Source organism: Crinia signifera, chromosome 19 (genome assembly GCF_055691185.1).
Source record: "Crinia signifera chromosome 19, ASM5569118v1, whole genome shotgun sequence".
Lineage (NCBI taxonomy): Eukaryota > Metazoa > Chordata > Amphibia > Anura > Myobatrachidae > Crinia > Crinia signifera.
Genome location: NC_139226.1, coordinates 127448350 through 127466259, shown reverse-complemented (window position 1 = coordinate 127466259; position 17910 = coordinate 127448350). Strand labels below are relative to the sequence as shown.

General features: G+C 39.7%; 1 protein-coding gene across 10 annotated transcripts in view; it reads left to right on the top strand.

Moving 5' to 3' along the window:
* The window catches only part of PLCH2 (phospholipase C eta 2), a 595308-nt gene that overhangs the window by 412632 nt on the left and 164766 nt on the right, over positions 1 to 17910 (top strand). For all 10 annotated transcript variants that reach the window (XM_083163311.1, XM_083163313.1, XM_083163310.1 and 7 more), the window contains 2 exons: positions 4327 to 4572; positions 6654 to 6781. In XM_083163311.1, coding sequence (XP_083019437.1) covers positions 4327 to 4572; positions 6654 to 6781 — 374 coding nt within the window. The remainder of the gene's footprint in view (positions 1 to 4326; positions 4573 to 6653; positions 6782 to 17910) is intronic.

Sequence of the window (17910 nt, the reverse complement as noted above, 5' to 3'; positions counted from 1 at the left end):
ACTGCTGAAAAGCTTTACAGAGCGCAATGAGCAATTATTATTCTCACAGATTGCTGATTGTGTACTTTAAGTAATGATAAAATACATCAACCGGGCGTTTCTACTAGCTACTGTAGATGGTGGTGATGCTATGATCAATGGCGGCAGGAAAAAAATGTTTTTGCCACTAAGAATTTATGTCCAACCGTCAGAGATTACAGGGGAAATGATCCCATATTCAGTACTGCTCCTTTTTTATTTTAATACCTAAAAATCATGAAAGAAAGGTGATGCACATTTATTGGGCAGCTATTCCTTTACATGGTACTGGTGAACATGCTATTTACGTGTTTTATGGTATTATTACTACTACAGTTGAGACTCCGCTTTTTTTTCTGGTGGTATGTGTCATTAGGTTGACCATACAAAGGTCGAAATGCGTTAGTAGACATGAAAAATGTCTACATGGCTTTAGGGCAACAGGGTCATTGGGAAGGGAATGGCCAGCCAGCAGGAATAATCCAGATTCTGGAAGGTTCCAGAGGGGAAGGTGTTACGTTTGTACCAAGACATTCCAGAGTTCTAGTTACTGTAGCTGGGTTTTGGTTATGCTACAAATATGGCATGTAAATTTGTAGGATGCCTTTTTTTATGAATTATTTATTTTTGGAAAAACAAAGTGTACAGCATAGGTGAAAATAGAATTCAAAGAATGGGCAGGTAATTTTACATAAGATAATCAATGACATCAAGTAATATAATCAGGCAGTCACAGTGATTTATATGTAAATAAAGAAGCGAAGATAGGAATTAGAAATGCAAACCACAAAAGAGAATGTAAAGTGTAAAGAGGGGAAGGAGATACATAATGCAGGTACATAGTGGGGTGATATGGATCCATGGAAACACCAGCAGAACTAAGGGGATCAAGTCTACTCCCCAGGAGGGTAACTAGGAAACTATTCAAGACCTAACCTTTTGGCCCTCCAGCTGCTGTTGAACTGCACATCCCAACTTGCCCTGCTACAGTTTTGCTATTTGGCCATACTAAAACCGTTGCCGGGCATGCTGGGATCTGTAGTTCAACAACAGCTGGAAGGCTGAAGGTTTCCCATCCCTGTCTTAATGAAAGAAAAATGTCTTCCATAGTTAAATAGAAATCAAGATTTTGACACAGCGTGGGCCAAATGTAATAGGGTGAGAGTTTCAGAAAGTGAGAGATTTTGGGAGAGTTTGACCATTCTGTTTCAAGCAGCAATCAATTACATAGCAGAATCCACCTGGTTTTGCAGTGTAAGTGATTGCCGCTTTAAAAAAAAGGGGGAAAACTCTCCCAAAATCTCTCACTTTCTGAAATTCTTACCCTATTACATTTAGCCCAGGGTATGCGACTGAAAATACAGGGATGGTGCTGGAGAAGACACGGCATGGAGACGAGGGGAATGAGCCAATAGCCATACAGTCTTTACCTACTTGAGTGGTTAAAAACAGTGCTGGGCCCCATGTTTTCTGTTGCCAGCCCTGTGCACTGCAGAAGCGATTATTGCTGTGTGGTGTCGCTCACACGTGGCACCCTGCAAGCGCAAATCCTTTTTTAATATGTGTCACCACATCAAAAGTGATTCCTCCGGTGTGGAGTAGGTCCTCTAAACAACTTCCATGTACAGTACATGTGGGATCTGGTTCATCTATTGTGCCCTGCTGATCCCAGGGTAGTATCCCACTTTAGTGAGGATCCTTGGCAGCTGTGTAGAGGACGTATACGGCAGTGGACAAAGGACTTTTGACATGGTGACACTTTCTGTTTGCAATTTTCAACTTGTTAATAAAGGTTTTATAACTGCAATCAAACTAGATTGAAACTCTGTAAGTGGTTTCAAGAAGTTTTATGATTACTCCTACAAAGATACCTGTGATGTGCAATTAAATCTGTGATATGTTCGAGACCATCCCAAATGTCATTGATCCTTTCTGGTGATGGCTGATAACTGCTGTATAAAGATACCATTGAAGTGTCTATATACCAGCGTATGGCTGTGAGGGTGGGGGCTATCCGAATAACTTGTTTTATTCAGGTGGAAGGGGTGATGACACACTCTTAAATTTGAGATTTACAGTAGGACTCTTTCAGAGGGACCTTTAATATTTGTCTAGCAGGATTACATGATTCCCTTCATCTTATACCTGAAAACTCTTCTTTATTTATTTATTTATTTATTAGCAGTTTCTTATATATCACACACATATTCCGCCACGCTTTACAGAGAATATTTGAACATTAGGTACTTGTTTCCTAGAACGGCCACAATCGTTAGTAATCGTGAACCTTAAGTTAAGGTACACGACTAACGCGATGGACCCGATTTCCTTTGAAATCAGGTCCATTTTGCCGGCAAAGGCAAAATCGTGTTGATCGCGTCGGTCGCGTGCACTAACATGGCACGCGACGCGATTTTGCCATAGGGTTCAATGTTAAAATATTTTTAACATTGTAATCGCGTTGATCGCGTCGGTCTTGTGCCATTATAATGGCACAAGATGCGATGGACGCGATTAACAACATTTTACATAGCAAACAATGGGAAATGGCCCAATATGGGCCATTTCTCATTGTATATGCTCCGTCATGGCTATTAATTAATGCCCCCCCATTGTATACGGCACCCCACGATTAACGCCAACCCGAAGCGTGGCGAGCCCGCGAGGGGTGGCAGTACGCGTCCTCCGACCTTTTCATACCCCTACTATCCACGTCGGCGTGGAGTTGAGAATATAAAGTGTGGCGAGCGCAGCGTGCGGACGCGTATACCTGTGAAGTTACGCGCGTCCCCTCGCGGGGCACGCTGCGCTCGACACGCTTCGGGCTCGGTGGCTCGCTGCGTTCGCCACACTTTATATTCTCAACTCCACGCCGACGTGGATAGTAGGGGTATGAAAAGTTCGGAGGACGCATACCGCCGCCCCTCGCGGGCTCCTCCGAACTTTTCATACCCCCACTATCCACGTCAGCGTGGAGTTGAGAATATAAATTGTGGCGAGTGCAGCGAGCCACCGAGCCCCGCGAGGGGAAGCGTATACCTGTGAAGTTATGCCTGTCCCCTCGCGGGGCTCGCTGCGCTCGCCACGCTTCGGGCTCGGTGGCTCGCTGCCCTCGACCACACTTTATATACTTAACTCCACGCCGACATGGATAGTAGGGGTATGAAAAGGTCAGAGGACGCGTACCGCCGCCCCTCGCGGGCTCGCCACGCTTCGGGTTGGCGTCAATTGTGGGTTGCCATTCACAATGGGAGCATTTGAGCCATCAGGGGGGTTAAAATTGGGGTCTGGGGACAATTTTACATTGAATCCAATGTAAAATAGGGTCCCAGGGACCCTATTCACATTTGAATCAATGTAAAAATCAGGTCCATCACGTCGGTCGCATCGCATGCGATGCGATCGACGCGATTTTTCCAACCCGATCAAAATTGGTGTGGCCGTTCTAGGAAACAAGTACCGAACATTTACATCAGTCCCTGCCCCAGTGGAGCTTACAATCTATATTCCCTACTACATGTACACAGACATTCTAGGGTTAATTTGTTAGGAGCCAATTGACCTACCAGTATATTTTTGGATTGTGGGAGGAAACAGGAGTACCCGGAGGAAACCCACGCAAGTACGGGGAGAATATACAAACTCTGCACAGTTAGAGCCATGGTGGGAATGGAACCCATGACCTCAGTGCTGTGAGACAGTAATGCTAACCATTACACCGTCCGTACTGCCGTGTGTATATATAACACATGGTGGGGATAGAACCCATGACCTCAGCGCTGTGAGGCAATAATGTAACCATTACACCATCCGTACTGCCCCAGGAATAGTTTTCTTTCTTTCTTGAAATGAAAACTATTCCAACTACAGAGGAGTACGATTTCTGTTTGTATCTGGTACATATTTTTGTCTATGGTTTATGTTAGAACCCTGGTGAGTTCCCGTATCAGGGTGATTAGGCTGCATTGGCTTGTGCACTGAATGCTACTTCGTCTTCGTCTTCTTCTTCTTCTTCTTCCTCTTCTTCTTCTTCTTCTCTTTTTCTTCTCTTCTTCTTCTTCTTCTTCTTCTTCATCTTCATCTTCTTCATCTTCATCTTCTTCTTCATCTTCTTCTTCATCATCTTCTTCTTCATCTTCTTCTTCATCTTCTTCTTCATCATCTTCTTCTTCATCTTCATCTTCTTCATCTTCATCTTCTTCATCTTCATCTTCATCATTATGTTTTTTGTTTATAACAATTTTCTCTGACAAGAAAACTGTTCTATTTTTGTGCTCCCACTAAAGTGTTTTATTGCTCTCTTTTCAGTATCGATTGATTCTATACAGGAAGTCTGCGAAGGGAAACAGTCCGATATTTTCCAGCGCTACGCTGATGGCAGCTTCGATCCAAACTGTTGTTTCAGTATCTACTATGGGGATCGCATGGAGTCTTTGGATTTGGTGTCTTCGAGTGGTGAGGAAGCTCGGACATGGATAACGGGTCTGAAGTACCTGATGGCAGGGATTAGCGATGAAGATAGTCTTTCTAAACGTCAAAGAACTCGGGACCAATATCCTTTTCAGCGCACCAATGCTGGTATTAAACGTGTATGCTTATTATATAAGACTATTAACTCCATACCCTGGAATAGTCATTGTGTAAACAGAATGCCAATCAAGTATGATTAGGTTATTCTCTTCTGACGTACACTATTTTTTATTGCTCTTTATACCGTTTATCTGCTTGCCTTTAACCAGCGGTTCTAATGCTCTGATTGGCTATCGGTTATATCCCCACCTGTTTTACAAGAGCTCACAAACTTCCCCAGTACCTTTGTGTGATGTCCGTCACCACTGCTCATATGCTGCTGAAGGAGAAAGCACATGGCAGATTTGCTGCGGCCTATACTGTACATCAATGTTGATCACCAGATGGCCCTCTAAGACTTCAACGTCCGGCTTTATTGTCAAATTTGCATAATATAACTTATAACACTTATTTAATATCTCATAACAGATCTTTTGAGGAATATTTTAAATGCATCACTGAGATAAGGCTAATGTGTAGCCCCTAAAGTATATTACAGTACTGATCATTGATTTATATACAGTACTGAAGTTATATAAATGTGATACATGATATCCCGGAGGTCAGAAGACGGACCCAATTAGTAAGTTAGCCCTCTCCCCTAAACCCCTTGCTATAACCCTCCCTTGCAGCAGCCTACCCTTAACTCTCCCTGATAGTTCTAAAGCCCAACCCTACTTTCCCCCCACCCCCCTACTTTAACTGGCAGCACAGATGTCCACCCTGCATACTCATGGAACAGGATGCCGGCTGTGGAGGTTCTGGTGCCGATCCTCTGACAGGGCCATATTCTCTAAGCTTCAAAAGTGATAAAATGGAGAGTGATAAACAGCCAGCCAATCAGATATCAAAAATATCAGGCAGGAGCTGATTGGCTGGCTGTTTATCACTCTCCATTTTATCACTTTTGAAGCTTAGTGCATCTGGCCCACAGTGTTGTTATATTGAACGCCTGCATCCCATATAACCATTATGGTAGCAAAGTAAACATAATGTAGAATGATAGACAATGAAAATAAAACTCTGGTGAGACATTATGAGTCGCAATTGGAACAATGACACTGGTGGTATAGTCAATTCAGAATGGAAGGCCCAACGCGTTTCGTCATATTTATGACTTCTTCAGGGGCAGTGAAACAATTGAAATGACTATAATATTCAGAAATAAGTATCAAGTATCCAGAGTGAATTTCTCAGCAATTAGCCAGAATGATGGCACGATTATTCAATAAAAGCCGATGGGTTTTGATTTTCTCCAGCGATACTGGGCTCAAATGAGAAAATGGCCCGTACAATATTGGAGTTCTGTGAAGAGATGTACACCACATGAATCCACCAGAGTGAATATATATATATATATATATATATATATATATATATATATATATATATATATATATATATATATATATATATATATATATATATATATATATATATATATATATATATATAATGTGTGTGTGTGTGTGTGTTTTTTTTTAAAGCATTAAAGTAGTATAATATGTTAGGTACATATGTCCTGTGTATATTATATATTACACATCTCATTACATTGCACATAACATGTTAAAATTAATTTTGATAACAGTTGAAAGCTAAAAATAATATAGACAAATAACAGAAGAACAGTATAACAAATCACAAAGATACAAGTGTTAAGTCCATAATGTAAAGAAATAAAGGCCATACATTCATTTGCAGTTGAAGAGTGTGAATTACCATTGTTATGTACTGCACATTTATCAACCACCCAGCTGAATCCCGAATTCGCTCTCACGCTTGCTACCTTATGGGGCTGCGAGCAGTTGTGTGCAAGTTGGGGCTGCCATAAAGTGTAACTTTTGCTGCGCTGATTCAACCGGGCAAATGTATAGGAAATTTCCCTAATACTGTACAGTAGGTCTGTAAGTGCACTAGAACTCAACAAAGGTTCCAGGGTAGACTACGAAAAGTCCACCCCTCTATCTAGAGTATGAGGCATTCCTTCTTGTAAACAGAAGTTCTATAAAAAAGACTCGCTAGGTCAATACAATGTTGTTTTCTAATTAACTCCTGACAAATATGGTTGAAGCAGACGTTCGATGAAGCAGATAAGAATGGAGATGGCAGCTTAAGTATAAATGAGGTTCTACAACTGATGCACAAATTGAATGTCAACCTTCCCCGACAGAAAGTGAAACAAATGTTTAAGGTAAGATAAATGAGACTAATTGTCAATTCTAATTATGTTATTTTAATTTATATATTGATTTTAAAAATTGTCTTTATTTACTTGTGCCCCCTGCTAAACATAGCCAATACAGAGCGCTATACAGGGTGAACATAGGTTTTTATTTGCTTTGTATATACTGTAGGCTATCTGCAAGATTATAAATGGGTGACTTGTCTTTCAAGACATATAGGGCCTTATTCTGGTTCACTCTCAGAGACAAATTCCTTCTCAAATAGACAAAACCATGTGCACTGCGGGTGGGGCAGATGTAACTTGTGTAGAGAGAATTAGATTTGGGTGGGGTTTTTCTTCCAAGTGAGATCTATATTGCAGTGTAGAAATAAAGCAGCCAGTATTTTACCTGCACAAAAACAGATAACTCACCCAAATCTAATTCTCTCTGCACATGTTGCACATGTTGCATCTGCCCCACCTGCAGTGCACATGGTTTTGTCCATTTGAAAAGGAATTTGCCCATGAGAGTGAACCAGAATAAGGCCCATAGATTTTGGGGGGGTATTCAATCTTGGGCAGTTTCCGACAAGATTAGGTCGAATTGACATCCAACCTATTTAATGTTAGGTCCGTTTTTCTGACTGTTGGAATAGATTTGGAAAATCTGAAAATCCTTGGAACCGTTTACCACAATGCACGATTTAACTTTAAAAAGAAGTTGAAACTGCACGAGTTTTCGGCTGGGATTGAATACCGAAAGCCGATATTTTCACCTGTCTGGAATATTGGCCAACATTGAATACCCTCCTTGGTGATGTCTCCAATCATGATTCATGTCTGGTACTAGGCCACTCCCTGAATATGCTGCAGAAAGTAAAGTCACCAGTAAATAGGAGTTTTGCAGAGATCAAAGGAGACTTTACGATTTTGCTGGTTTTGAAAGTCAGACTAAATATAAACATTGTCTGTGTGTACGCACTATATAGACAGGATGTAATGCAGTCTGAGATTACTGAATTTGTGGGAATCCAGGTAACCTCTCATAAAAATTTTTAAAGAGGAAATGATTTACAAGGTAGAACCACGCATTATATCCCACCCTATGTCGCTGACTATGCATGCCCCCAAGCGACTTTATTGACATCCTTCGTGGGCCGTCGGGAGACATTGCTAGCGAAGGACATGCTGTGAAATGGAAAAAAAATACATAAAAAACAGGTTAGCGCGTCTCCCTTGCTAAAAACTTGCATCCAATAGGAGTAGATGTTTTATTTTTCAAGCTTCCCTAATGCCATTGACATTATATGAAAATTATTTATTACCAGCCTGCTAAAATTAACACTAATGTTGGCTCTGGTGGCTGTGTGCGCCCAAATGAGCAACACTTGAATTGCTCCTCTCGGGTGCCATCTAGGGGCTCCCAGTAAGCATAATACTTGATTTACCCCCATAGAGGTGAGGCACAGCTTTAACCTTTTATTAGATAGGATTCGGGTGAATTTGCATTCACTAGGCGTTTGTGGCTGAAGAGCTTTTAAGTACAATAGAGGATTTTACAAAGGTACAGTAGTACAAATCTCTTGAATCCTCTAACAACCAATCAATACTTAACTTTGATTGATCTGGTTCCAGTTAGACCAGGAAATATGTGATTTTGTTTTGGATTTTTGCAATGTCCAGTAAATAGTTTAGTAATTTTAAATTAATCTAATTGTCCTCTTGATCATGGTTACGCAGTTGTGTTGACAATATCTCCTAATTGTGGTTACATTTTAGCAAGCACCCTGTGAATTTGCATACATATTTACCATTACCACACTATTATTATATTTCCCTTTCTGTTTATATATGAATTATTTAAAACTTCAGTGATATTTCTATGTCTTTTATTAAATGGGTTTTAAATTAAAGTTTAAATATTTGAATGAGAAGATAGTTATTGGTGGTACAGGTTGAGTATCCTTTATACAAAATACTTGGACCAGAAGCATTTTGCATAACGGATTAATCCATATTTTGTAATATTTTTATGTTTCAATTAGGTATTTTGAAGTGTCTTGCATTTATGTTGAATAAGCACCTGAAATACACTCAAATATATTTTTCTGTGCATAAAACAAGGTTTTTTAAACATGAAACAAAGTTTGTGTGCTATCCCAGACACTGAATTTGAACGCCAAACAATAATTTTCTTGCACACGTTTATTGGCAGTTACATATAATTTCATTAGTGCCAGTTACAGATGTACCCAGCAGGATTTTAGCAAAAAAAAAAAGATACATTTTGGAGACTATGGTTTTCAGATAAGGGATACTCAACCTGTATTGTGTTTGGGGAGCGCTCCCTCTTCATCAAACGCTCATTCAAAAATGAGATTCTTGAATCTGTCCGAGGCCTTTCAGGGTGAGATTTCACCCAATCTGAACAAACTTAAATACATCTTTAAAAGTCTAAATTCATTGTTCTGTGATCTTATGTAGACATCACTGGTCCACTTTAATTGATGACAATATTTTTTTCCCAACATGTCTTCTATAGGAAGACAATGGCATTTATTTTGTTCCCTCGTTGAGTACAATGGTTGTGTTATATAGTTAATGGATAAAATCTGAAAAAAACAAACAAAAAAACAGATCTGTGCGAGAGAGCTCATATACTGCGAGCACAAATTGAAGACCTTCTGGTGCCCTGTGCTAGCTTCCATGTGATTGACATGCTTGCTGGTGTCTGATCTTTTCTGCTTCTCTGATAAAGGCGATCAGGAAATGTACTGCTGGAGTATCTGTTTTAGGAACATTTCTCAATGAAAAAGACATGGACTGCCTGGTTAAAAATAATGAGTATGAGAAAAGTTACTGCGTGTGAACTGAATTCTTTCTTTCGACTGAAGGGCTTTGTTGTGTGCAGGCGGTTTAGAAAGTTTCCAGGTCAATAAGAGTGCGCGGGTTCTCCCCAGCTTGACAACTTTTTAAAAATTCATTGCTAGCAGATTTCCACAATGTCTGAAATGTTATTGTGGCATAAGATTTGCGCTGCTGCGAATGGTAGGATCCAGGTTATGTGGGAATGCCTTATTGTTTCCTTTTTCCATCTTTTAATTTTTAATTATTATTTTTTATTTTATCTCTCATTGCATGTCGGTAGTGTAACGAGGACCTATGAGGCTGCTGGTGGTTTTAAAGAACTTTACCTGCAGCCGTCATTGCTGGGACTAATATGTAATTTCCCCCTAGGCGATTAACCTGATTCTAACATCCATTCACATACGCTATCCAGCCAGATAATCTATGATTTAATGTGTAGGTCACCTAATCCCTTGGACAACATGGGCAGCTAAATAGGGACTAAAAAACATGATGAATATACAGTCTGCCTATACTTGGCTTAAAATTAATTAAAACCTCTAATTCAAGTTCCTAGAAAGCATTAACCATTTAGTTATTTTTTTTAAGTTGTAGTCTGCAACATGTGCGGGTTTTTCACAGATCAATAAATTGAAATGTTTAGTTATATTTACGGACCATATGCAATATATGAATAACACATACACACACAAATCTTTTTTTTTTTTTTACCCCCTCATTGAACTGTGTTAAATTTTGGTAGTTATCTACTTTTAGAATTAATTAGCATGTCATTCTTTTACGGATTCATAGTTAATATATGATGTTTATAGAATACGTTCTGCTGCCCCTAATCTACATACTTTGGTAGCACCATATTGAAATTGTTCTGTGTGTTTTTATAAGGTGACAATTTAGTAAAATATATGCGGATAATACGGGAAAACACAGCAATAATCTTTTATTTCTGTTGTGGATTAAAGACAGCATAGCACAACTACAGAAAGACTTTTTGTCTTGCAAACTTTGAATAATAACAATTGTGCCGTATATACAAATATTTGATTCAGAGGTTATATTGTAAGGTACTTTCCTGCTGTACTATGTCACTGTCCATGGTGCTGACCAGTAGTTTTCTATTGAAACATATTGCTACTATACAAGAATCCTATAGGAAATGGTATGTGGTTGATAAGTCAACATGCATCTGGTCAAAATGGTTGACACAAGAAATGAGTGACAATGTTTTTTTTCATATATATACAAGGGGTGTTTGATAACGACCCGTGTTTGAAGACAGATGACGTCAAACCAGTATATCATTGTTTAGTATCATCTGTTAAACAACGACTATCAGAATTTTAGATCAATTCATTGTGTATTTTTGTTTTGGTATCTGTTGGAAGTGAGCAAGTTTGAGCGTTTTCTAACTATGGAGAAAGTGCAGTACCGACCGGTGATTAGATTCTTGTTTTTGGATGGGAAGACGTGTAAGGAAATCAAAGACAAGTTGGAAGCCGTTTATGGGGACATTTCACCTTTGATGACAACCATCAGATACTGGTTTAATGAATTCAAGGATGGTCACTCATCTGTCCTCGATGAAGAGCATCCAGCAATTGAGGTGACTACGGATGAAATGGTCAACAAAATCCATTATATCGTATTGGCAGACCAACGAGTGAAGATCAGAGAGATTATTGAGATTGTAGGCATCTCATTTGAATGTGTGCAGAATATCCTACATGAACAGTTGGGTATGACAAAGATATCGCCAAGATGGGTGTCGCGTTTGCTTATCTGCCATATACTCCAGATTTGGCCCCCTGCAACTTTTTCTGGTTTCCAAACATGAAAAAATGGCGCTACAGAAAGAGATTTGCCTCAAACGAGGAGGCCTTTCATGAAACTGAAGCCAATTTTGCAGAGTTCGACAAATCCTATTTTTTGGAGGGCTTGGAAAAATTGAAATATGCTTGGGCCAAGTGTATCAAGTTAAAAAGGGACGAAGTTGAAAAATAAATCACATTTTCCCAAAAAAATAGATGTGTTTTTCTTGCCTTAAACGTGTACTTATCAATCACCCCTCGTATATGTTTTAACTTTTTCATACTTTATCATCAGAGCGGACTCCGATTGGGTAAATGTAAAGTGGCTGAGTGCGGCGGTATTGGAGCGAGGCACTTTGCCTGAAGCATGGCGAGTGAAGTCATATTCGAATTTGTGGTTCGCACCACACCAAAAAAACTTTCAAAAATCCTCATATCAACCACATGACAAAACCGCATTTGGGAACCTCTGTGTTAACTATTTCTATGTCGACCATTTGGCATCAGCATAGACACGATTGGCCTTTTGACTGTCGACTCTTTATACCATTGATGGGGAACCTTCGGCCCTCCAGCTGTTGTGGAACTACACATCCCAGCATGCCCTGCAACAGCATGTAGCATGGCCACATAGCAAAACTATGACAAGGCATGCTGGGATGTATAGTTCCACAACAGCTGGAGGTCTGAAAGATCCCCATGCCTGCTTTATACCATAACCATATGAAAGAAGCAGTTAAGGTAACATTGCATTAAATAATGTCTACCGGTCACATTCTGTTATTTTGTGAATACAGTTTTTCTAAATTAGTTTTTTTGTGGGGTACAGCAGTGGTTCTCATCCTCGGAACCTCAAGTACCCCCAATAGTTCCTTTCCAGGTCACCAAGCAGGTTCACAGCTGCACTCATTACTCACTGACACATTTTAAAAGATCCACATGTGGAGCTAATTTTTTCACTAGCGAATCCTTCTGTTTGGAGACGTGGAAAACATGCAGTGTTGGAGGTCCTTGAGGACGAGGTTGAGAACCACTTGGTTACAGCACCATATTGACCAGTTACAGTCTCCAGATTTCTTAACTGTAAACACAGTATTGCGTTAACATTTATTTTTCTACACCTGGTTCGGGCAATACACTTCACTGTTGGTTTAGTTTGAATGAATATGAACTTTTAGTTTTTAGATATTGTTTGTGCTACAGTACTTCTTTCCAACTCCAGTGCTTGCTATTGGGTTGTATTCCAGTGAATTAGACTCCCAGGAGTCCTCAATCATTGGCATACAGAAAGAAATTGTCCCTCATTTGTATTTAGTAAAATACATCACCATCGAAACAGTTTCTTCCATGGTGAATAAGTAACATTTATGTTTAAAAATGCACCCTGCCCTTACAATACATACATCCTTCTAGTAGGGTGCTTTAAAGCTGCACTCTTGGCTACCAGAAGTATTAGGACCATATGTACATAATAAATGCCAGCAACATATGGTGCATATACCACCCACAGTGACATCATGTGACTGTATTCATGCATGTTATTTCTGCACCACTGTGTAGTATTGCGCAAGCATCTGTTAGAAATCTGTCACTCGGGCTGGGTTGGATAATTGATGAGAGAACGGCTCAGTATCTTAAACATTGTGCACATTTCATGTTTGCACACTTAGGCCCTTATTCTGGTTGGTGCGGATATATCCGCGTGCGTTCGGCCCGCCGATGTTTTGTGTCTGCGCATGTGCAGAGGCGTCTCTGCGCATGTGCGAGCGGGGCGTACGGCAAAATCCCGCATGATATGTGAACACTCCGAACAGGGGGTGGAGAGGGGCGTGAAGGGCTATTTGGGCTCATTACCATATGCATACGCCCCGCGTTTCATGGGCGTTCCCATGAAAACGCTGGGCGTACGTATGGTAATGCGGCCGTGACGCACGTGTAGGGGGCGGATATATGACATTGCCGGATGTCAGCTGCCCGCCCAGATCCCTGCTTTTGCACGGAAAAATGTCTGTGTGGTCTGAGGTTGCGGGTGCTGGTGGTGCACTCGGTCCTGCATTCGATGGTCTGCGACCATCGAATGATGGGGGAGGTTCCCTTAGATGGAGGAGGCGTATTCCGTGAAAAATACACGTGCGGTCCGTTCGGACAGCTTCTTACCGCATACGGACGGAGTTGGCGATCCGTATGGAAGGCGGGGTTTCGCACGCACGGTCCTGGCCGCATAATCGGCTCCGGCCGCACCGATCAGAATAAGGGCCTTAGATACGAGCAGAATGATATAATACAATGTTGCAATTATTAATAATTTATTAACCGGAACACAAGGAATGTTTATAGCATTTGAATAATCACACATTTTAAAGTATCTACTTTCTTATGTAATGCATAGTACTCGGGTATTGTTTTAATTTGTGTATATAGTAATGTACTGTATACGTTGTGTGTGTTTTTTGGCGGAGGTATGATTTTAGTTCAATATGTGTTTGTGTGTATGTTCCCTTTGCAGAAGGGATTGCTGGGACACTAGTTTCTAGTGGAACCATTGGTCATTGTCTATGGCTATGCAGAATCTCATTATTATAACCATTGAAAACTTTTTTAATAATATGTCACCAAATTATTATTTTTTGTTATGATTAAATTATGTAACCAATAGCTGAACAGCCCCGGTTCACCATAACTTTATAACAATCTACATATTTGTTTAATTACTTATAAATTAATTTACAGAATCACAAAAAAAAATCAAAAAAACAACAACAATTTTGTGGACATTTTTGGAAAAATATTAGCCAGTTAAGTGGTTAAAGTTGCACAGAAGGACCATGTATTTTTCATTGGTAATTATTTTCTAGGAAACCCTTCTCTTGATAAATGTTACTTCCATGTTGTTGTCCTACCAGAAATTAAGAGATTTAGTTACAGAATCTGTCCTTTGACCCTTACAAAATTGGCTACAGTTATTAAATCCATAATCCCCGTTGCATCAGTACAAAATATGTTGTATCTAAAAATTATATATTGGCAATAGTAGCATTTCAATCCTTCCAGCAATGTGAAGAAAATCTAATTTATTTACCTCCAGTTTAATGAAAGATTGTTGGAGCAAGGCAATTATTTTTCTCCTTGCAATTGGTACACGAGTTACAGTACAGTTACAGCACAATCTGCCAGTCTTATATATAGATTCTTATCATTCAACACAGTTTGCATCGGCAAGATTCTTTTTTTTCCCTACTTCTTGCTATCTCCGTTATGCCACACAAATAGACCAGTGCCGGTGGTCATATGAATATTACATTGGTAATCCAATAGGTCTAATCCCGATTCATACAAAACTGGTAATTGAATTTCTTTTAAAGAAAAATAAAAAAAAAATGATGTTGCTCCCAGACCACTAAACGATTTTGTAACAGTCCATCTTTTCTAAACGTTCCTTTTAAAAGTGGTCAATATATTAAACATGAAGGTGTTCTGTGGAGGAGACTAACAATCTCTTGCAATCATCGCTTACTCAGTGTGGCAATTACGATTTGTTATCAGATGTAAGCACATATAAATGCGTGTTTGTAGAAAAAAGTGTGCTTCCAAGAACTTATATTAAGAAATATACCAATATTTCAGACTAAAATGAAAGAAATAAGCGTTCTGCTTTCTCCTTAAAATTCAGTGCTGCATCCAATATTTTAATGACATCAGCCAGTTTTGGCTCCCTTTCAGTGTGCATTCTTCCAGAATATGTTTCCATGCTTAATTTAACTCTTGAGTTCTGTACCTGGGAAATTAAGTGTGTTCAATTACCGTGAACACCCAATGTTGAGTACACGTGCCTGCTCATTGTCCAAATTTATCTCTCCATAGTATCAGCGCCAGCATTGGCGTTTTGTCTCATGTAGCGAGCCACTTGCAGGTCCAGGAGTTGGCACATCATTCTAAGTAAAGAATAATCTGACAGCTAGTACAATCTTAGCAAGTTCCAGAGGTGTTAGGAACAGTTTGCCAAATGCTGCGTCATACTCCTGTGGTGTAGTACCGCAGCATTTCTAACAATTAACAAGTGCTCTTCTTATCATTTCATTGTGCACACCTAAACACGTTTGTGAGAGTAGAATCTCTGTGTCTCGCTACTATTCACACTACGGCACTCTTGCTTTTCTGTTGACTTCTAATTGTTAAGTGTACAGCCTGGACTATTTATAGTTTGTAGGTAGAATGGTTCATTGTTAAGAACGTTATATTGCAATTGACTGGGCTTCAGTGGCAAACGCAGGATTTTTAGAGTGGGGGGTTTCCAATCTAAAATCTCCCACTCTGCAGCGCATTGGAGTAAGTACGGGAGTCTGGGGGAGCGGGAACAGCCTGGAAAATTTGTCTTTTTATCCACTGGATACAGTATGGAATACAGTATTTATATTTAACAGTACAGGTGGTCTACAGTGTAGGCTTTTTCAAACATTAAATAAGATAAGTGGTCAGGAAAAGGTTAAACATACCATAATAAATAAATGAATTAAGTAATACACAGACATACTGTAATAGAACCAGTACTGCACGGCTCCTGTCTCTACCTCCTGGCAGCTACTCTCTGGTCTATTGCGATGTTTTAGGGCTCAGATCCACACACACCGCATACTTGGTAGAAGAAGCTGCTCCCACTGGGCATGTGCACCAGCTCTGCTTTGTCCCTTACACTGATGTGGTGGCAGCTCTATTCATCATCTTATATACCAGCTTTTGTCATAATTTAAGGCACTTGAGGAGGGGGGAGGTGGGTTTCTGTGTATTCAGGAACCCCCCCCTGCATTTGCCTATAGGCTTAACTAACTTGCCTTCAAAATAAGAATTGGTAGACAATTATAACAGGGAAATAATATTTAGCCAGTTGTATAAATTTTGAAAAAGGTAAAGAGGTCCATGGTGACATCTGTAAACACACACACACACACACACACACACACACATATACATATATATGTATGTGTATATATATTATATATGGGCTATGCTGTGCAATAAGCTTTTGGCATAAAGCTTACCTGGATTGATAAGTACCATGTTTTAGCATACTTCTTTTTCATGTGTACTTTGCATCATGCTGTTTTTATTTGGATAATACATGTATTTAATATGACTAAGGTGGCGAGCTGGTCTCTTTTTCTCAGGACACTTAAGGTGCATACACACGGAATGTTTTGAAGGACAATGTGGGAGTTTTTGATCGATGGGAACGACCAATTGTTTATATCGTTCCGTGCATCGTTAACGTTGCGCGTACCCTCCGATCCTTAATGATGGTCTATGATCTTCTCTGCATGCAGGAAGATCATAGACCAATCTGTTGCGAAATGTATCAAATCATTCCATGTGTATGCACGATGAACGATTTGATACACTCGTGAACGTGCGTATGCACCTTTACTGTGAGACAGAAATTGGTTTCTAACATTGTTTATGGAACTTAAGCACCTCCAGTACTTTTTGATCTTCAGTCTGAGTTTTTTCTTTTTCTACACACACACACACGCAATGTTTCCTTTAAAATTCTTCGCAAGTTAGCCGCCTCCTACCTAACTTTTGCAAAATGTGCATACTTTTGCTCTGTCCATCTCCTCTACTGGCAGGTAAATCCTCCACCACCTACAGTAGTTCTGCAAATGCACATTATTGGAAATTTAAGCGCAAAGAACTACCAAGGAAGACTTACAGTAACCCGGCATCTTTGTCATTTTTCATTTTTTTTTAATGAGTTCCACTGTATGGAATGAATATTTGTTTTATTTTATTTTCAGCTGTGGTCTTGGATAATTCATCCACTAGGAGCTAGATTGTTTTCATGTCTATTGGCCAAATGTATTGGCCTGCAATTTGCAATGGAGTCTGTGCAATTTGCATGTTGATTGGTTTTGCCTTCAAAATGAAGTGCTGCACTAAATCTAGCGCAGGTGCCCAGAAGTAACAGGCTATAACATTTAAGCCCAGATCTTTAAATCAGGCAGGTGCCCAGAAGTAACTGGGAATAACATTTAAGCCTATGGCAGATCACATAAATAGGAGATTATGGAATTCCTGTATTGTTAATTGCGCCTTTCAAGATCTCGTCCCCTATAATTTGGGGCATAAACTGCATGTCCAATGGCAGTTGCTATATAAGGATGTCCCATATTATTTATAGCTTGGTCTATGTTATGGCTAAAACTAACTTTATGAATGACTGCATTTGTAGAACCAATGATAACAGTTTATCTGAAGTAAAGGCAGGTTAGTACCTTGGACTACTATTCAGCACAATTATCTCTAAAAGGGGCAGATGTATGGCAAAGAGATAAATATGAGATAAGGTGAAAGAAGAGAACGCACAATCCAATCAACTCCAAACTGTCATATTTCAAACACAGCTGATTGGCTGGTGCGTTATCTCCTTCCACTTTGTCTCTACTTTATCTCATGTTTAACTCGTCGCTAGGCTTTATACATCTGCCC